General features: G+C 32.2%; 3 protein-coding genes across 4 annotated transcripts; 2 read left to right on the forward strand and 1 right to left on the reverse strand.

Moving 5' to 3' along the window:
- Window positions 1-1009: 1009 nt before the first annotated feature.
- On the forward strand, window positions 1010-15583 carry LOC123717258 (eukaryotic translation initiation factor 4 gamma 3). Its single transcript, XM_045673155.1, has 21 exons — window positions 1010-1153; window positions 1735-2053; window positions 2266-2520; window positions 3048-3178; window positions 4165-4324; window positions 4806-4966; window positions 5138-5341; window positions 5930-6070; window positions 6462-6546; window positions 6735-6973; window positions 7344-7457; window positions 8438-8611; window positions 9139-9283; window positions 10158-10238; window positions 10982-11231; window positions 11837-12023; window positions 12276-12452; window positions 12687-12851; window positions 13352-13571; window positions 14245-14346; window positions 14732-15583. Exons 2-21 carry the CDS (start codon window positions 2023-2025, stop codon window positions 14809-14811), a joined length of 3102 nt encoding a protein of 1033 aa, XP_045529111.1. The 5' UTR covers window positions 1010-1153; window positions 1735-2022; the 3' UTR covers window positions 14812-15583.
- A 729-nt stretch (window positions 15584-16312) lies between these two features.
- Window positions 16313-20866, reverse strand: LOC123717267 (BLOC-1-related complex subunit 5). Of its 2 annotated transcripts, XM_045673170.1 has the most exons (8): window positions 20819-20866; window positions 20422-20711; window positions 20165-20272; window positions 19811-19971; window positions 19574-19649; window positions 19345-19457; window positions 17589-17723; window positions 16313-17148 (listed from the first exon to the last, which is right to left on the reverse strand). In XM_045673170.1, the coding sequence occupies exons 2-8, from the start codon at window positions 20513-20515 to the stop codon at window positions 17059-17061; spliced, it is 777 nt and encodes a 258-aa protein (XP_045529126.1). In that variant the 5' UTR covers window positions 20516-20711; window positions 20819-20866; the 3' UTR covers window positions 16313-17058. The 2 variants fall into 2 exon arrangements, with proteins under 2 accessions (XP_045529126.1, XP_045529127.1); XM_045673171.1 differs by lacking the exon at window positions 20819-20866 and having other exon boundaries at window positions 20426-20515.
- Window positions 20867-21048: 182 nt separating this feature from the next.
- On the forward strand, window positions 21049-22361 carry LOC123717268 (ubiquitin-fold modifier-conjugating enzyme 1). Its single transcript, XM_045673172.1, has 4 exons — window positions 21049-21297; window positions 21608-21739; window positions 21903-22070; window positions 22220-22361. Exons 1-4 carry the CDS (start codon window positions 21175-21177, stop codon window positions 22304-22306), a joined length of 510 nt encoding a protein of 169 aa, XP_045529128.1. The 5' UTR covers window positions 21049-21174; the 3' UTR covers window positions 22307-22361.
- The last annotated feature ends 2 nt before the right edge of the window (window positions 22362-22363 follow it).

Genomic DNA, 22363 nt, shown 5'->3' on the forward strand with positions numbered 1-22363 from the left:
TAGCCCTAGGCCTAACCACGTACGGGAATCTCGAATGGTTTAGTAAAAAAGCGTTATTCATTTAATTTATCTCACTAATTCTAGAAATAAATTAAACTTATTTCTAATTATGCAGCGGTATGCCTTTCGGGAAAGTATTCCTTCCATCCAGTTTTTTTTTCTATCCTGATTTTAATATTCACCTTATACGAGTAAGCATCAGAAGCGACATACTCTGTCGTGTTCATCCCCATATTTCAAATACATGATATTATACCATTTTATTTGTGTCACCACCTATTTTGTTTCGTAACAACCCTACGCCACGATCAGTTTAGATCCTAGTTATCTAATTAAAACTAGTATCAAGATACGTGTTTCTAAGCCAGGCGTTATTAAGCAATCGAAAGCTGTAATGTTTGCTTTGAGGGAAATGTACAGTAGGTATATTACGAAATACTGCTAGTATTAGTTTCACATGTCAAGTGAACAAACATTTCACCAAATACGGTAACACACACACACACACAATTAAATTTTACTTAAATGATATTCGTTCTGTTATTTTAATTGTACTTAAATTCTTTATTAGTGTATTCATTCGGTACCGTTACCAGATTGCAGGGACTTTATTTTTTTATTATGATGAGTCTCAACTTCATTTTTCAGTTCTTGAAGACGCTTAATAATTGGCTCTTTTTTAAATAAAATAAACATACCCATATACGTCGGTATGCTCTACCTCTAAGAACCGTGGGTATAAACATCGTACTTTCTTTTAAAGGGTAATCTTGTCATTTCAACAAATTTCATTTCGAGCATCAGTTAATTTTTCGCTATTAATTTAAAATATTTTAATTAATATGACCCAATCGATGCATTGGTTATTTCTTTCCCAATCTGTAGTTAATGATGTATGAAGTCTACATTTTATTTTTCGGTCTACAGACTATACAATACACTTTTAACCTATACCTAGTCTATAGTCTATGGGTCGTTAAACTTTTTTTTGTCGACACTTCAGACTGGGACACTTTTAGGTTATACCTTGACAAGTCTTGCAGACTGGTCAAAGTTGATCTCTCACAGCAATTTATATTTTAAAGTTGAATAAAAGTTAATAATTTAAAAAATCAGAAGAAATAACAGTGAACATTTAGTACTAACACTACAGGTATGCTTATTTTAAGATGTAATTAACTGCTGTGCTATTTTCAATTTAGGTTGATAATTTAAAAAAATAACAGTGTTCAATTATTCTGTAACCATTAGTACTTATTAATATCCTAAAACTGTTGCATTGTGTCAAACGGGGAGGTTTTAAAAAGCTATCATAATGTAAGAGTACCCTTCGGTGGTAACTGGTCCCTAACTTTTCCACCACCTAAAGCCTATCTAACGTTATATTTTCGACACGTTGTATTACGTATAGGTAATATTTTCAGTTCATTATAGGACAGTAAACTGCATTATGTATTTTTTACGAAAGTATTTTAGCAAAATTGATTGACAACGTTCGCAATAACCTTTAGTATAACGTATTTAATAAGTAACATTCATTGTTTTTTGTTGTATAAACTAACATATTTTTGTGCTTTTATACTAATTATCTCATTTTTAAATTTCCTTCAATATTTAAATATATAATAGTCATATGTACTTAACATTCCTGACTGGGATATATTGACATGTGTTAATTTTTGTTAAAATACCACATCTCCCTAGGAAATTAAACAACATAAAATTATTTCTCAGGTGTTATCAAACCCAATCACAACTAGTCAGAACATAGAAACTAAACAAAAGTACCTAACCGGAACTAGAAACAAGACTGAAGCTGATGTAAATTTATACTCTTAGTTATTAGTATTTAGATACTTCCCCTGCAAGTATTTACCGCCATTTAGTTGTGATTTAAAGTAAGAAATAATACCACAAGGTCACAAAAAATAAAACTACTGAAGAAAATAATATTACAAGTGCAGTGCTAGCTAAGCTCCCATACAGCATCATAACCAGTGAAGCTTCAATCCTGAGGGCATAATGAAGGATATTAATCTTAATAATACTTCAGGTACTGCTTAATATTTTTACTTTAGTTGTCTAGCTTATGCTTCCGTTCTAGACTTACTTTCACCAGTGATATTCAATCATTTCAATCAATATAAATATTGTAATAATAATAAAATAAATTCTATAACTATTCAACAAATGTGAACTGGGTTTGAATGTCAAAAAGAAAATCAGGACTACATATTATCATAACTTTAAGTTATTCTGCTATAGATCCTGATTCTGCTAATGGAACTGAGTCTGTCAAGGAAGATGTAAACCAAAATGAAAAAATAATCTTAGAAACTAATAATGAAAACGAAAATATGGAGCAGAATAACACAAGCCCTGATGTTAGTGTCAAAGAAACACTAAATGGTAACGATGAGACTGATAATTATGTAGGTGAACCAGATGAACTTAAATCAGAGGTTTCGGAGCTGGAGCCTGATGCACCAGCCATCACTCTAAAGCATAGTTATAATGCAGGTATGTATCATTGAAAATAAGCACTAAATTTGTTTATAGCATTAGATAGATATGATGGTATGCACTTAATTAAAATTTGTTTCTACCTTGTAATTATAGCCACCAATTATTGAGGCCCTTACCAATTCTCAAGATAAAGTCATTAATGGGTTAACTTTGCAATATTTGTGTCTTATAAATGTGTTAAATAAGGTCCATAATACTAGGTAGGCATTGATAGTAATCATATGTTTGGACTGAATATTTGAAAGTGATACTAAAGTTATCAATATAATGAAAGTCAGGGTCAACTTATAAATTAACCTTGTCCATAATATGACTACTGCATAAAGTAAGTTAACTATCTGATGGCATATCTGTAGAACTATTTTTTGAAGAAAACTATAATATACTAGCTGCTGATGAGCAATCTTAATCTAATCATCTTAATTGGTTTAAAAGTTTAATTTATGCTATCTAATAATAGCATAACTAAATATTTTGAATATAACACTTTTTGCTGAGAGATATCCTTTAACTTCTTACAGAACAATGGTCCCCTTTAAATCCATCTGGCAAGAAAGTCTATGATGTTAACCTGCTCAAGGAAATACAAGAAGATCCTTTATGTAAGACTATGCCAAAATCGCCTCTTCTTGAAACATGTAATATCCTGCGGGTAAGTTTAACTAAGTATTATCAAAAAGTTTAAATGTAAAAATATATTTATTCATGTTAGTATTTTATTCTACACATATCAGTAAACTACCTTCAAATGTGTTGAGGTAAATAATAGACATCTTTACTGTCTCAATTTATTAAAATCTCTTTAATGTGTCAACTAAAAGATATTAGAACACATTACAATCTACACATACATTTAAACCACTCCAGTACACAACAGGCAAGAATTTTTTTAACTTTCCTTTTTATATAATCTAAATATAGGAATAAGACTGTTGTCGGTCTGTTAATTAAGAATAAAAAAAGTTGTTTTGTTGAATAGTTAAATATTTCCCCTACTTATTGTATTATATAATAATTAAATAATCAACACTATGTATTTAATAATTACATAAACACAAGATATTGGAAAGTGAGATAATTCAATTAAATTTTTTTTTTAAAGTTAAGTATAGATGGCCTATTAGGTAACTCTATACCTTAAGTATATTATTTAGAGATTGATTTAAAAGAATTAGTCAGTATAAAAGCAATTCTCACTTATATTAGACATTCAGAGCCTTTAATACTTACATGATCTAACTTAATTAAAGTATTACATAACTAAATCAATAAAAGCAAAGATATTAACTACTTTGCTTATATAAACCAGATGACTGATAATTCTAGAGAAAGGAAATCAATATAGATTGCATGATCGAATGATGGAATTATCTCTTCTCTATATGTATATAAAATTCTCCTGTTACAATGTTTGTTCCCATACTCCCCTAAAACGTCTTGACCGATGCTTATGAATTTTTTTATGCATATTCAGTAAGTTTGAGAATCGTCTACTATCTATTTTTGAAACCCTAAAGAATAAGGGGTAAACCACCCCATAAATTTAATTTTTTTGTTTTATTATACATGGCAAAACGACGTTTGCCGGGTCTGCTACTAACATATATATAAGTAACGATTTTAATTTGAATGTTACAGACGGCCCAGTCACAAGATTCATTGATAGCATTCAATCATATTAATCGCTCGATGAATGACTCATTGTTTCCAACTTTCCTTAAGACAAACTCTGGTAGCATGAGAAACCCTATTCTACGTGATGGCAGAAAGGACAATAGAAGTTCAGGTCAATCCCTAGGTAAGGACACCACTTTAGTTGCAATGTATGGAATTAAGAAACACTCCAAGTACAATATAAAATCTCTCACATCCATTGAAGCTCTTTCCTATTATTAGCTATGTTTTACAGTATTATACCTTAATTGGCTAAAATTATTGGGTATCATTAATTTATATAGGTATATTATGTACAGTAATACACACACGTCAGTAAAAGTATTCTTACTAAAAATAAAAATTTCTGCCACTTCTCACGGGTGTAGAACCGACAAGATGAACCCTCTGTCACTCTTAATACACAAAGTTTTTTTTAATGTATGAACCTGCAACCATTACATCATACTGGTCATCATATCTTAAGTAATTATTATAACGAAAAATAAAAACTTAAAAATTTGAAACATTTCTTTTTTGCTTTAAATTATTTTTGTTACTCTTGTCACTTGTGTTGTTACACATTCAAAAATATGATTTAATCAATGTGTGTTCAATTATTGTAGGTAGAGGCAGTATGAAATTAAACTCGCCATCGAGAAACAGCGGTGGAAGGAATATTTGCATTTCACTCCGCGAAGAAGTGAAACTAAACGAAACGAAAGATGCTTGGAGACCAGCCAGGCTCAAGAAGGATAACTTGGATGAAGCTGAGTTGAAGACACAGGTATCTTAATTGTAAATTAACGGGAGATCTTTTTCATTATTTTTCGTATTATTTTAGCCTCACAATTTTTTTTTGATAAAAGCACGATTTTTACATACATCAAAGAAGAAGAGGAATCTACATAATTATAAATATTTGGACAGAAATAAAAATCCAAAATATTGATTACAGGAGTTATATAAGAAGTTCCGCGGTATTCTGAATAAATTGACGCCCCAAAAGTTCGATACGCTCGTTGATAAGGTGAAATCGCTCGAAATTGACACTCAGGAACGTCTCGAGGGCGTTATCGATCTTGTTTTCGAGAAAGCTATTGAGGAGCCGAACTTCTCCGAAGCATATGCTGCTATGTGTAACAAACTTTCTACTCTAAAGGTAAGTGTATAACGGTGCAAAATTTAACGACTAACATTTATTTTACGAATAATATTTGTTATTAAAAAAAACACTTCTATTTTGTCAGTGTCCATGCTATACATATACAATCAGTATACCTGAATTATTCAAGAACTATTGTAAATTCAAAAAATTCGTGTTTTATACATGTATTAATATAAATAAATAAAACTGAAATACCATTTATATTGATGAATATTTTAGTGCAGCCTATATGTTAATGTGTGTAATGTTAAGTTTTATTATATGCTTAAAGTTTGTTGAGCAGTGTTGGTCTCTTAGGTCGTAGGTTCGATCCCGGCTGTGCACCAATGGACTTTCTTTCTATGTGTGCGTTTAATATTCGCTCGAACGGTGAAGGAAAATATCGTGAGGAAACCGGCTTGCCTTAGACGCAAAAAGTCAGATTAGACTTAGAATAACAATTGGTCATGAAACTTATACAGTTTTAAAGTTTGACTCGGACCAAATAATATATGAAATAAGTGTATTTGAGGAAGGCTGTAACCGTTAAAATCAAATTATTAATCATCGAATGTAACATAAACACACTTGTTTGTTTTCCAGGTTCCATCAACAAATTCCCCTAACCAATGTGTTAATTTCCGTGCGATGATCATCACAAAATGTCAGAACCAGTTCATCAAAGAGAAAACAGATGAGATTGTGGTAAAGCTAGAGAAGGAGCTCACTGAGTGCACTGATGCTGTAAGTAGAGGTTTATGGTGCCTAAGACTAGTATTTTTCAGTCAACAAATTTACTTTATGAAAGAAATCTGGTTTCATTAACGAGAGTACACGTAAAGTATGTTACGTACGTATTCTAAACGTGAAAGTTATTAAATGAAAGTAAATAATGTGATTAATTCATTTTATATGTATAATCAATCAAATATAGACTTCATAGGTAGGTCAATTTTACAAGCGTATATGTTAAAAAAGTGTCGCTTTGATGGTATTATTATTAAATGATTTTTTTTTAATGAAGTTCCTATATTTATCTTATGTTGACTCAACTCATTATTATATGCAATAAGTCAACTATATTCGGACTTTTTCGAAGTAAACATTATGTCTAAATGGTATTTTTAATATACAGGCCAAGAAAAAGGAATTGCATGCACAACTGGGAGAAGCTCAACGTCGCGTGCGCATGCGTTCAGTTGGAAACGTTCGATTTATCGGTAAGTTACCGCTTAAACTGTACTGCTATTTTTATTAATTAAATAATCAAATATTGTTCATATCAGGAAGGAATTGAAATTATCAAATTACATACTCATTTCTGTGTCTGATATTTTTTTAAAGCTTTTGACAAACCTTCGCTTAACAATCCAAGGGCGTATACCTAAATACAAATTATAATTTTCAGGCGAGCTATACAAGTTAAACATCTTGATAGCCAAAATCATGGTATATTGTATGAATTACCTCATCGATAAGCCAGAAGAAGAGAAGCTGGAATGCCTTTGCAAGCTGCTCACCACGATTGGGGAACAGGTGGAAAATGAGGCCAAGGAACAACTGGATGTGATCATCAATAAAATCCAAGATATTGTCAATGATCGTAAGAGTAAGAAGATTAGCAGCCGTGTACGGTTTATGCTACAGGTATAGAGTAATATTGAATAATATTAACATTTCAGCAAGTGACCATTTCCATAGAAATTCCATTGGAACAAAAATATAGATTATTGGACAGTATTAATATTATTATTATTATATTTTATACATGTTATATATTCTACTTACTATACGAGTACGCTACTTATTAAGCGATACTTTTAAATCGAATCATACCCTCCATTTTGAAATTATAGTTTTTTGTTTGTACCCACATTTCTGAATAAATTTTGTTAATCGAGTAAAATAATTCATTATACAAATAAATTACACAAGGAAAAATTTCATTGTTAAAAACCTTTATATACGTTGTGAACCATAGATATATAAAATATTGAAATTAAAAACATTTTTACAGGATGTAATTGAACTGAGAAGACGCAGATGGGTAGCTAAGAGTGTCTTAGATATGCAACCGAAGATGATGGACCAGATCCAAAAGGAAGCTGAGCAGAAACAACGGCATATTGAGGTATACTTTAACTATGTTTATATATCAAGCACATTTCTGTGTCTGTTTAACTTCACTAACGAATTTAGAATAAATACTAATAACCAGAAACTCTTTAATACGACCTTAAAAATGCGTAAAATTATATATTATTTCATTGTTTTTGTTTAAACAATTTGTTTTTGTTAATTAATAAAAGTTACCTGACAGAAATTGCTTGTTAGCGATAAGTGAGCGTTCAAGTATTTTTTGGTGATTCTTGACAAACCACAGATGAAACGCGCCGTAACGTGTCTGTATCCAATAGTAAAACCTCCCCCCGACCCTAACCTACCGAACCTACCCCGAGTCTCTTGAGTTCTCTTTATACCTAAAACTTACCATTATGTGGTGTAAAGTTCTGGAAAGTCGAAAATAATATTAACAAAAATGCGTATAATCAAACCCCGCCCCGCATCGTAAAGTTTTAAACGTCAACCTGTCCTATGCTGATACAGAATAGAACAGAACAGTTTAGATGTTAGGAGGAAGAGACTGGCTGCCCACAACACAGGGAATCTTAGTGGGGGGCCAACGCACTTTACTTTACCTAAATTTTGTGTATAATAAAGATTTTCTTTCTTTAGATAAATGTATTGGAATTAATGTCTAACAAATAGTCTAAGTCATTTGGAGCAATTGTGTTTTTTAATATTTTAAATCAATTTATAAGAAATTTTCAATTTATTGTAACGCACTTATTCATTTAGGTACACACAATGTACACTTATGAACGTCAAAAAATAAATATACATTAAATGCTTCTAATTTTACATTTACTGCCAGTTCTCAAATCAAGGGCGTAGAACGGAAGAGAAGAACTGGCAATAAACTCTGCGCCACCCTTTTTATATTGTGTTTTCTTACAAAGTTATACGTTTAAAGTCGCTAAATCCACCCTAACCTAACTGTTGAAGTTCTCTGATGCTTCATTGATTAACGTAATAAATAACGGTCTACAGTTGATGAATTCGCCGGTGGGAGGTGGTTTCCGACGTGACGATGGCAATCGCAAGAAGCGCGGCGTCGAAGGCCGGAGACCAGGAAATAACTTCATGGATAACACTTGGAAGACAACGACAACGAGAAGTAACTACGTGGTGGATACCAGCAAACTCAAGGCCATGCCGCAAAAGGTAAACTTTTGGCAATTGTTTGTTAAATGAGAAGAGGTTTTGGGATTCTTCGGGAGATATATAATCCGGGTTGACCTTTAACAACAATGTAACACAGAAATTTATAACGTAAAGGTTAGATTTTAAATCTGTGTTTTTGATATATTTCTTTTTTTGAAGATATGCTTGGAATGTTTATGAGTTCTTTATGTTTAGTTCATGTTATTATTATATTCCCCCCCCCCCCTCTCTTGTCAGCAGAAGGAAGAAAAATAATATGAATTTTTTGTAGACAACTCTTTTTGGTTGAAATTTTTATATTGTTTATTATAAATTGTCGTTAAATGATAATGTATAATAAACAATGAAAAAAATTTATGCAAATAAATTATATTTTTATAAAACTTTTTAACAGGGGTTTGAATCCAATTTGTCACACACAATTTTCATAAGTTAATGGAAATGAAAGATTTTCAAAATATACATTTACTACCAGTTCTCAAAGCGTCAATAGTCGAGTCTTTAATCACGTTTCAATATCTTTCCAGAACCCGAACTTGGGCAGCATAAAGCTGGCTCCAGCTCACAGCACATGGAACCACGGATCTGGAACTAAATCTCAAATAGCCGCTCCAATCAGGAATAAGTTCAGCATTCTGGACAACGTTCAGATCGACCTGACAACACTTACAGGTACGTTTCTCGATATAGATGATTTGTTTAGTGTTTTATGAAATCTCAAAATCTATAGTTACGATTGTAGTCCGAACGGAAATATACTCGCGGTATTTGAGGTCGCTGCACTACTAAACAAAACTCGTTTACGTCATTATAGTTCGACAGTATTCATTATCAAGAGATAATGAATATGGCAAAATATAAAGTATATAATTTTTAACAATAAACGAACACGCCAGTATCAAATAGGAATTATAAGTTCGCTTACACACGCCAGCTTTCTTTTCCCACAGACCTAGGTGATACTTTTGAGTTGAATAATAAAATTAATTAAGTTACGATGTACGCCTTAGGCCTTGAATACAAGCAAAACGAAAAACAAAACTTATAGACATCCTAATTTAAATGTCTTAAAATAGAAGTGACAATGGGCGGGGCATATAGAGAGATGCAAAGATAAAAGATAAGATAGAATATGAAATAATTCACGCAATTTTTGGACATTCTTGGTGTAAAGTACTGGAAAGTCGAAAATAATATTAACAATAACGCGTAATTCAATCCCCGTCCCGCATCGTCACGTTTTAGAACAGGAAATAAACGGGTTTTATTATTGTTATATATTTTGTCGTAAGTAAAATGTTTTTTTTTGTGTCCATACAGCATAACTAAATTCCAAACCCCGATTATTAACTTTAAATTAATTCAAATGATATTTAAGAGTTTTGATTCAGTACCACTAGTAATAAAACTTGTTAAATGTATGGTAAGACCTTTAATTTAACATTATTTTGTAATTTTTGTCGAATACGTTTATTGCCTAAAATGAAATCAATTGTTATATATATATATATATAACTGAAACTACACTTTTTACCTATATTTATAGCCGCCAAGGACGCACCGCCCGCTGCCTACCAACAGTCGAAGTCGATCGAGAGGTCTACATTTAACACACGCAATGATTTCGGTAAGTCATACGCGATTTTCTGAATATGTCTGATTATACAAAAAACAAATTAGACCTTTAAACACATACAAACATGAGATTTAAGTACTGTAATATATTCTTTAAGATTTATAGATACCCGATGTTGACATACAAAAGTCATACTTAGCATCAAATCTCGTCTTACACTTATAATAGTAAACAAATTACATTAAATCCACTTACTCATCAACTGCATCAGTATCATTCCACTCTTTCTGTCAAATTATGTTCCCTTCCCGACAAAAAGGCTCGTACGAGGCCTCGACATACACTAACGGATCCGGACGATCGAATTACCATAGCTAACAACAAATTAAAAGCCGTCCTCGCGGCCAATATAAAAATAGCCAAACACAGATTAGGGTAAAAAAAACGCCTTCACCGGGGAAGGCGAGGACCTTTACTTCGCACTTCGCTCACTCCAGTGAGCTTCCGTCCTGTCCTTGAGACGATTGACCACCCCGCGACGGCCCAAGCCGAGGTTCGAGTCTCACAGGCGCTAGCCGCGGGATAAAACGCCATTCAGGCCGAGCTACGCTCCCCAAAACAGCCCGAGCTGAGCTGTAAAAGCCCTTAAAGGCTAACAGCGAGATTCCATTTAAAAAAAAATCTAATTATTTGGGGTAAAAGTAAAAAATGTTACGCTCCACATATAAAAGGCATACACTATTTATTAAATTGCGTTTAATATTATTGATTGATATTCATGGCCTTCTCTTCAGCCTCTTCGCGCTCCGGTTCAATTGAAAGGACTAAAACTTCGCCCACGCCACCCGAGGCACCAGCCTCCCAGACGAAAGCACCGGCCGCCCAAGAACCGCTGCCAGAGAACCTTAGGAAATTCGTCAAACAATTTATCGATCTCTCGATAATGAATCTCAACGATGAGGAGCTGGTAGAAGAGATTAAACTCTTTGGATCGCAATATCATGCCGCTATGGTTACTGAGATACTTAATGTTGCGCTTGAGAAGTAAGTAGAAATATATAACACACAGACCTTACTTTTATAATCAATTTTATAAAATTGATTATTAACGTAACTACACAGAAACGTACAAATAAAAGGGTTTTTTTAAGGAATAATGTACACTGTCTTTGGTTAACATAGCTTTTACACATTGAAAGAAAACAATTTTTAACCGGATTAAAGCTATTTGTATTTTTATAAACTTATAATTATTTACATAATTTTAAATTATTCCGACGTTTCGCATGCTTTACAGCGTGCGTGGTCACGGTGAATCGTCAAAAAATTTAAATTTAAAATTATGTAAATAATTATAAGTTTATAATAATACAAATATCTTTAACCCGGTTAAAAAATTTTTTTCTGTTAATAATGTACATTTTAAGAGTAATGTGTGTGTCGTAGTTGTAATGAATATTCTGCCAGAGACCACAACAATTAGTTTAGTTAATAAATTAAATCATTTAAAATGACAAATTTCTAAAGCTTCTGTTACAAATTAAATATAAACTGTATTTTTGGACATTTATTGTTAAATGATTTATTTATTTTGTAACAAAACATAGTGCAAATGCGTGTGTAATTTAACTTAACTTAATTTTTTTTAGGAATGCGAAAGCAATTAGTATTCTCTCGAAGTCGGTGATGAAAGTAGTCAGTTTGGGAATTTTATCGTGCGAGAACTTCTTGGCAGGAATGGATGAGATCTTTGAGTGTGGCCCGGACCTATACATCGATATACCGATGCTGTATACATATCTTGGGAAATTCATCGCTCCGCTTATTGAAAATAAGGTACTTTTATGTTCTAAATAATATAATGTAATTTTCGCATTTCTGAAATGTGACTCTTAAAATTCAAATGTATTTTTGGACCTACGGGAGTCTAAGTCCCTTGGTCTCTACTCTGACTTTTACCTTAACTCCATATTAAATTTGTCAAAGTTAAATAGTGATTTAACAACTGTAACTTGTCATTGTGTGAATGTAAATTTTTAGTTTTTTATTGTAATTTGTACTTATAAAATACATTTATACATTTTTTAGAACATGACTCTCCAACAAGTCCACAAGGCTGCTGGGTCCCTGGTATCGTCAGGTCACGGTCATCTGTTACTAAAAGCAATTATTACCGAGTTGAAGGACAGTATGGGACCAACATTCACCAGGACTAAATGGGTGGAATCAGGTCTACAGTTGAAACAATGGATGGATGATGATAAGGTATAGTCTACCTATAGTCTTTCTATAGTGAAAATAATATTCTTTTTAATGAGTATGGTCCCTGTTTTGAAATATATACTGGCTTAAAAATTGTTTATGATAATGTTCTTTTACCTGTAACTCTTAAAAAATAGGTTAAAATGTAAAACCTTTAAAATAATGACATACAATAGAATTCCAAAATTTTAAATTCATACAATCATGTTGCGTTAATATGGTAAACATCTTTTACAGGTATCAAAGTGGGTATCGGACAATCACTTTGAATTTCTAGAAGGCTCCGAAGATTCATCAAGCGTTGAAGAGAAGCCGAAATTGCCCCCAAGTGAGGTGCAAAAAAAATTGCTTCAATTGATGAATACCGATGAAAGTTGCGACTGCCTCCGTGGATGGGTCAAGGTAGGTTCCAAAAGTCTAAAATTTATAATAGAGCTTAATAGATTTTTGTTTTCCGTAGACTTTAAATATATTCCGTTTCGAAGGACCAAATCAACTAAAAATATTATGTACACAAATATCAATCATTAGGAAACTTAAGCATGCATCGTTATAAATTGTTAAATTTTAAAGACGTTTGACATGTTTAATTGAGATTGTTATTCGATACGAATCGAAATACGGTTCTAAATGTACTTTAGGAATTTTGTTTAAAAATAACTCTTTTGTATCTGTCTTATCATATTTGTTTAAATGATTCACCTTCAGTCTGTCTGTGCCTTACATACGTTGATTTTACTTCATATGGTATTATCGCAATGTTACGCAAGAGTTTTTGCTAAAAAAGAAACAAGGCTTTTCTTTTTTATCAAAAACTCTTATTTAAATACACGACTTAGACTATCACTATTTTTTTAACCTAACACAGACACAATTTATTTAATATTTAACCTTGGCTTCAGGACAATATCGCCTCAACCGAGGAATCGTGGTTCCTCCGTTGCCTTACCCAAGCGATATGCGAGTACGCTTACTCGCCGGAAAATAGTACGCATTTGAACGTTGATCGTATGAACAAATACTCGTCTCTAATTAGCGAGTATGCTGACACTCAGCCAGAACGCGAAGCTGACTGTCTTTTCGGTATACAGCTTTTGGTACATCGGCTTGAGCATCCCCAGGGTGAGTGTGATTAATGAAGTGTACTCGCACTACGAACAATATAATTTATTAGCAGCCCTGCGTGGCCGTAAAAGTTAGTAAATCGTATCAGTTTCCGATTTTAAATTACTACCATCAAAATGATTTATATTTGCAAGGGAAGCTGAAGGCATGACTTAGAAGGACAGTTGGGACTCAGTGCGTAATATAACATGAGCATATTTATTGGATTTGACATAAGTCTCGCATATATGTCGTAGATTTGATAAATATAAGCCAGAGCCTATCACTATCGTCGGCCGACATTAGGTTTTAGTTTATAAGTCAGTGCGTACGTATGGCCCAGGCGCCGATCGATACAACGTACTATTGACAAATTGACAATTTACAACCTGTAAGATGTCTATTACGTGGTGTTGCCATTCTAAAAAAACAAATGATATCGTGTTCTCATATTACATAATCTCTGACATACATTCGTCATAAATAATTGTAACATATATACTACAATTATCATTATATGTAGCAAAAAATATCTTCCAACGGCTCTCGCTATCTAAAGTTTAATAATGTATAGATTATTTTATATATTTTTTTGTCACTTAATGTGTTCAGGATACTTTTAGTTATTTAGTTCAATGAATAATAATTAATCAAGAAAGTAGTAATTCTTAAATATTTTAATTTTTTCCAGGTTTGACATTGGATATATTCCAATACTTGCATGAGCATTACGTGATATCGATGGATGGATTTATTGCGTGGGAGACTTCAGAAATGGTACCCGAGGGAAAAGGTAAGTTTATTTTTAATATTATTTTAGAAATTTGATTTCCTGAAGTCTGAGAAATTCTTCACATATGGCGTATAACTCGTAGGTCCGGCGATCGGTTCCGGGCCAAATAATAATTTTATAAGTCAGTTTTAATTTTAATCCGGCCTCAAATACATCAGAATTATTTACTTTTATACATTATTTTGGTCTTCCTTACAAACGAGTGGACATCCATATCTCAAACTACTGATCGGATTTTTAACTTTGAACGAGAAAGGCTTGATCACTATATCAAATTCATATGACAAATGATAACCTCATGTTTGAAGTCGGTTAATCAAACAATAGTTTAATAGGTATACCATTGACAAATCCCTCAGCCAAATATTGTTTTTCCATTTTGCAGCGGTAATGCTAAAAGCGTTGACATCCTTCTTCACGAGCATACGAGAGGCGGACAACGAAGACTCAGGCTCCGAAGCCTGACCGGATCCTTAATCAGCAAATCAACGGCCCTATATAATATATAAAATCATTGAAACGTCAATTTATTACGCCATACAAAGCATAAATAAATTTACATACATCAGGTTTCAGACATGCGCAGTGGATTTTTTTATTAACTCATTATGCAACCTTTGAACTTTAACTAATATTTAATGTCATTTTCATAATAAAAAAATAATAATTTTGTTTTTTTTACTAGTTTTTTAAGCATAATCTTGATAGACTTCATTAAAGCTTGATATTCTATTTTATTTTTATATTTTATATTTGTTAAAACTGATCCTAAAAATGTATGGTACAGATGTTTAGTGACAATCCATCAGGTCAATGCTCGATTTGTCTCTTATAGAAGTTAGGACGGGGTTGCAATGGTTTGGGAGTTGACGTCAAAAATTATTAACGCATAACCCCTTTAGAAATTTCGTGACAAAACTTATGGCAAGGAATATTAAAAATTAAATTATTTACATCGTTTGGCGTAATTATGAATTCTAAATGGAATATGATGTGGAATCCTGCTACTGTACCATATAATTGGTTGTAATTATGGATTTAGATTTGTCTAGTTTTTCATTCAAAGTACACAATCGCGTGAATCGTCCGCCATATAGGACGTATCGTAAACTTAATGTATATAGTATATTTTTCACGTGAATGTTTAGAGATATATATCGTTTTCTTTTAGGTATCATTTCAGTATCTATAGCGCCTTTTAATATTGTTATGATGTAAAAATAAACTTTTTATCGAATCGGACTTTTTATTTTCCCCCTCAATACCTAAGTGCAAGAATTAGGTAGACGCGACCCCAATTACAGTAAATATTTTTGATAATTTTATCAAGAATTCGTACGTAACTAAGACTGATTGTTTTCTAATAACACGAATACTATTCAGATAATTATTGTCTTTGTTTAGTTCAAGTTGTTTATGGTTTATTATTTTTATTGTATTTTTGTGCAGAGTTTTTATAAATAAATCAATCAATCAATACAATACAATAAGCTTTCACATATTTTTGCAATAAGGATCACTTGTGCATAGGTGTGTGTAATATATTTGGTGTGTTTCCCAACGTGGTACCCACGCCCCACAGGGCGGCAATTGTTATGGGGGGAAAATTTATTAAAATTATTTGTAGTCTTTCATTATACGTTTCACTTATTGTATACCGTTAACAATTCCATATGATAGGTATCATGTTTCTTTAATTTACGATATTTTAACAATGTATTATCTAAGTAATAACAAATATGGTTGGGGAAAACTGTATTATCATGTTGTCACTAAATTGTAGACGAAAAATTAGAATAATTTAGCAAGATTTTTTTGATTGCAAAAGTTTTTCAAATAATCCTATTGTTTTTCTTAGAATTCATATATATACTTAAAACTTTCTAACATTATCCTGGTATCAAGGAATAAAAAACACATTTGTAATAATTATTTATTATATATTTAAGAGATCGTTAGACTTAGTTTGATTATATAATTATTAGACGTAGTAATAAATATATTAATACTTGTATAAGTTCTAACTAGTTACTCCTATACATCAGTTCCATCGATATTTTTGTCTGAAATATTGTTTCAAGTTACACTTTTGGCGCGTTAGGAAAAAATGTTGAGAGTAAATTTTTACGATGCGCGCGCACACAAAAAAACACAACACTAGAGTTTAGCATAGTCAACATTTTAAAATAAAAAAAATACAATTTTTTTAATCATGTAGAAATATTTTTTTTGTGATATTTAAATAAACTTTATTTAACTAGATAATGCGATATAATAAAACTTTCAAAGAAAACCTTTTTTGTGCAAACGTAGAACAAGGTGAAAATTAAAAAGATTTTTATCTTTTACGCCAAAGTATAACTTCTGACGCGTGTACACACACATGTTACATTATTTTATTTTACAGACTGAATAATTAATACAAGCAAGGATGTTTATGTTATATTAAACTAGTTTTTACTTTAATCGTAACCATGGTAACAAGTGTTCATGACTACATATCCTTTCGATATCGAATCTCACTAAGATTTCGATCTAAAAAAATCAAAGGGCTGCTCCCGTTATATTGGGGTCTGTGTATGAGTTTAATAATAAAGACTCGTCAAATAATAATTCAATTGTATCTATATAAACTTGTCCAGTATAAAACTCCTCCATGCCCAATCTAACTATTAGCGTTTGTATATAAACAGCTCCAATGATTTGGACAATTCAAGCACACTTCTGTGAATTCCATACGAAGGGCGCAAGTCGTTTGTCCTCGGGTAACATCTGGTTTAACTCTTCAACGTCTTGGAGTGACTGAAACAATTTTTTTAGAAACTAATTAGGGATTTTTGCAGACAGAACAGATTTAATGCAGCGGGACCAAAACGGTTGGGCAACACTGCCTTGATTTTATTATTTGGTGATTGCGTCAATAGTATTTTTTAACATTGTAACGTATACACATTGTCTATGCTTGAAAACAAAATGCATTTCAAGGATTCCTAAAAAAATGTATATGTTTATGTACTATTATTTTTGAGAGAGTTTTGCTTACTGTTGCTGACAAGAGGAAGGGGGGGAATCAGCTCGCGTAATACTCGAACAGCTTGACACTATAATTTGCGAAATAAAAAAAAATATTACTATTACTATCAGTATCCAATATCTATTTACATGCCATACTAGCGATGCCTTGCAAAAAAGTTGTTAGCCTGCAATGCCTTGATGCCTTGCAAAATGTTATAGTTACTCACCCGTGTTAGCAATGAATTACATCTTGCAAGTTGATGTGATAACTCCCGTACTCTCGCGAGACGTTCCGCGTGTCGTGCGTTGTTCCGTTGTCGTTCTACCGCTTGACTATAAAGACGGGACACTTCTGTGTCTATCTAAAAGAAACAAATAAAATTACATACAATAAAATTTATCGACAGGAACTGTCATTTTCATATAAATTTAGATTTCTAATACTGTAGTAATACTACTACTATTGCAAGTAACTTTAATTAAATTGCGAAATTAAATTTATTTATTGAAGTCTAAGGGAGTCATGCTATGTTACTATGTTGGTTTTCTGTATCAACTGCCGCCAAAGGAGTTCGTATTAGATAGAGCTCATTCTTTGTCACGTGACAGTTTCCATACAAATGTGGAGTGAGTCACGCCTGTCAAAGTGATTTTGTCTCAAGCCTTTGGTAACAAGATTATTTTATTTTATAGACTAAAAAGTCTTCTGTGCTAGATTTATGCTCTCACGGAAATGACAATGCGAACAATGACTGACATCTGTCAAAATCCAAAGAATTTTAGCATGTATAATTATGTGGAGGGTGCATAGAAGTTAAATTGTAATGTTTATATACAGACAATCAACATTGGGTAGATTCAACAATAAAAGTAATAGAAAAATTAAACCTGACTCCAAATGCCTTTATGATGGCAATTTCAATAAATATCTTATTCTTAAATATTTATCAGACTATTCTGATTTTAATCAAAAGATCAACTCAATATGATTTTGTTTCCAAGAAATGTATGCTTATACAAATTTAGCACACATACAAGCCAAACATATATATTTGTTGTATTAGTTGTACTCAAATAATATCCAACATAAACATACAATTCAAACCAATAGGCTTCTGTTTTAATATATCAACTACTCTCTGAGTCTGATTACAAAGTCCATTTTATGGGACCTATTCACTGCAAATTGGGATCATTTGACACATACAGTAATCATCATATAGACAGTAATCAGTAGTTATGCTTCAACATATACAAAAAATTACACATCAAACTACAGTAAAACCCGCTTTAGAGGATTTCTCAGGGACCCCACCAAAAACGCGTCTTAAGCGAGAAAGCGTATTATGCGGGATATGGAAAATAATACGTACTACATAATAATATGTTCTAATTTTGGTATATATAGGTATTAAATTATACATTTATAAATAACATTAAATACGCAGTGTAATTATAATTACATTATTTAAAGTCATCACTTATTTTAGTTTGAGAGAATGATTTTAACTCATTAGCAATTTAAAAAAAAAATATATATATATATATAATTCAACTTTTGCAGTGTGTCTTCGCTTTGATCCAAAGAAGCTACATAGTGTCTTAAATCATTAACAGCTGATAATGCCTGGGCGTTTGACACGACCGGAGTTGACTTATCTTCGTCTTCATCATTATCACATAGGGCCTCGTTTTGTGATTGAATTTCGTATGGTGCTAAAAAATCCCTGCAGTATCTCGGGTTCTTCACGAGCGGGCGGGGAGGGTCTTTCTGGGGGCTCTCGTTAGACCTCTCGGCTAGGGCTCGGGCGTATTAAACGGCATGACGAATCATATTAAGCGTTAAGAAATGTATGAGAATATGTCTCATGTTGCAGAGACTGGCGTAAAGTGGCGTATTATGCGAGAAATCGTATTAAGCGTGATCGTCTTCAACGGGTTCTACTGTATATATAGTTAAAAATAAAAACAAGATAAGCTTACTTGTTTAATTTGTGATGTTAGTAATCCTTGTGTTTGAGCTAAGGGATGTGCGCATGCCGCTAAATGAGCTTGAAGACGGGAACTTAACCGCGCCCATGGGCGATAGTCTAGACCTTAAATAGAAATATTTTATCTAAAGAATAAAGTTTTAGTATGAATTCAACTCGGTCAGAGTTATACAGTGATCCTTCAGTGCAGTTTCAGAAGAATTACATTAGAAATGTAGTACCTTCCAAGACTTCCGGATCCCTTGCACCAGGTAGACCCAATGTTCCCCTCATAATTGGTAGAAATGTGGGGATTTCCTGAAACCACATTTAATACAGTACTATTGTGTGGAATAAAACAAGACAATCATTGTGTATTCTTCTGTTTAAACAATTCTATTTTTCCAGACCTCAATCTCAGGACTTCTTTCCTACACTATATGAGTTAACCACTAAGCAACAGAGGTAATAAAAAATACCTGCAGCCTGCGTATATCCTCATCCAGCTGAGTATCTGTAGCAGCCTTCACAACCACTATATCTCTTGCACGTTGGGATCTCCTAGCTTGCGCCTGAGCCATTTGTCTTCTTTGAAGTGATTTTTTGGCATCACGATTTTTAGCAGTGTGTTTTGGTGAATCTGAACAAATATTACTTTCTTTATTGAAGAAATGAAACTAATTTGTATATTTTTTATATTTGTTTTATATGCCATTTAAGTCTATGCAGTTAATCCAGTATGAAAAAAATAGTATAATCTTTCTCAGAATGGTTTTAAATACAACTTGCATTAACCTGTGCTTAGATATTATTAGTCTTATAATAAAACTTACCACCAATAGGCCTATCTACAGTATATGATATATATGGAAGTTCTGAATCTGAGCACATACTGGCTCCAGGAGAATTGTTGCCACTGGCTGATGCATCCCGTCTTCCTTCTAAAAAAAAATCTCATAACAATTCTTTCATCTGTCAAAAACTTGACTTTTACTCTGTACTCATAAATATAAGAGGACAACATAGAAGCAAATATTCTAATATAACTTTAATCATATTTTATGATTTAATAAAATATATTTTAGATTACCAACAAAGCTGGTTCCAGCTATAGTGTATCCTCTTCGCACGGGTGGGGCTCGCTGTGGTTGCTTTTTGGGTGGCATGGACTGCTCAGAACCCATGATTTAATGTAAAATATATTGATAAGATAGTCAAATGTAACAGTCGAAAATTTTAGTATTAGATTTCGATAGTAAATGAATAAAAAACACCTCTTAACAAGCTTGTTAGACCCACAATTTTTTTATTTTCTATAGGAAATCCGTTTTTGATTATCAATTTCGATACAACATAAAAGCTAATCCTAGTACCGATTCCCTGAAAATAAACTCATATGTAGTCACATTATTTAGCTTTAAAGCCACCTTAAAATATATGGTTGTAAGTAATAAGTATAGAATATTTCTAAAGGGTTTTAAATTTACTTTGTTAACTTAACTCCATTCCAAAATATTAAAAACAGTATCTTATTGGGATTAAAAAAATAATAATTTTAGATGAATAACTCTCGATATTTTTTTGCACAGTTTTGCAAATTGCAAAAATTTGAGCACAGAATAGAACTTCATTATAGCATTTTTGACTAGAAGTCTAGAAGTGATATTTTGTCTATGGCTGGGACAACGTGTCACAAAATAAAAATTATTATGACATGAAAATTCAAAAGTTGTTATGGTTTCGCAATTTGTTGTCACACGTTGTTGTCGTGTCATTATTTAACGTGAACCTTATACAATTATTTAACTATCTCTAATGAAAAATATGAAACAAAACTTTTAAAATGGTTGACGAAGGAACTAGAAAGACCCTCAGTAGCATCCCTTTACTGAAAACCAAAGCAGGTCCAAGAGATAAGGAGTTATGGACAACTAGGTTAAAAGAAGAATATCAAGGTCTTATCAAGGTATATTTTCCTAAAAATCATAGAATTTCTAAGAAAATGTATGTTTAGGACGAGCAACCTAATTCTTATATGATATAGTAATAGTAAACGTTTTCAAATGATTTAATGTTAGTTATGTTTGCTTGTGTAGGGTACATCCCAATTAGAAAGTCGTCGATTCAAACAAACTTACAGTTTTTCTCACAATTTATTAACACACTTTCACTCACTGCTCTAGTTATACAACCCATAATGTATTACAACTTATGCCTATTCCATATTTAGTTACAATATTGTTTTAAGAAATCAAAGACATTTTTAATTTTTCCAGTATGTCCAGAACAACAAAGAAGCAGATAATGACTGGTTTAGACTGGAATCTGATAAAACAGGTACAAAGTGGTTTGGCAAATGTTGGTACATCCATAATCTGTTGAAATATGAGTTTGATCTTGAATTTGATGTAAGTACAAAAATTCTAAATAAAAATACAGAAATATTACAGTGTAATTTATACCGTGACAAAATATTTTTTATTTATGTATGAGTTAATATATTCTTTAAAGAAAGTGCCTTGTAAACTTATCTACCAATCAAATTTATTTAATTATAACACTCTTTTATAGATTCCAATTACATACCCAACAACAGCACCAGAGTTAGCACTACCAGGTTTAGATGGTAAAACAGCTAAGATGTACAGAGGTGGTAAAATCTGTCTGACAGACCACTTCAAACCATTATGGGCAAGAAATGTACCACGCTTTGGAATTGCACATGCTATGGCACTTGGGGTATGACTTTTTATATATTTAAATAACTAAATATTGTCAGGTCTTATCTGAATAGATCTCTCATATCACTCTGAAATTAGGCTTTGTTTCATTAATGGTAAAATTTAGTAACAGGGAAGAGAGAAATTAAATGTTTCCTCCTTTTGCAGTTAGGACCATGGCTAGCTGTGGAGATACCAGATTTAATTGAAAAAGGAATCATAAAATATCAAGAGAAGTCAGAAGATTCTAAGTAAATAATATTCTATTCTGTATATATTGTGTATATTATTATTAAATATTTTATACATATT

The sequence above is a fragment of the Pieris brassicae genome, chromosome 12 (genome assembly GCF_905147105.1).
Source record: "Pieris brassicae chromosome 12, ilPieBrab1.1, whole genome shotgun sequence".
Taxonomy (NCBI): Eukaryota; Metazoa; Arthropoda; class Insecta; order Lepidoptera; family Pieridae; genus Pieris; species Pieris brassicae.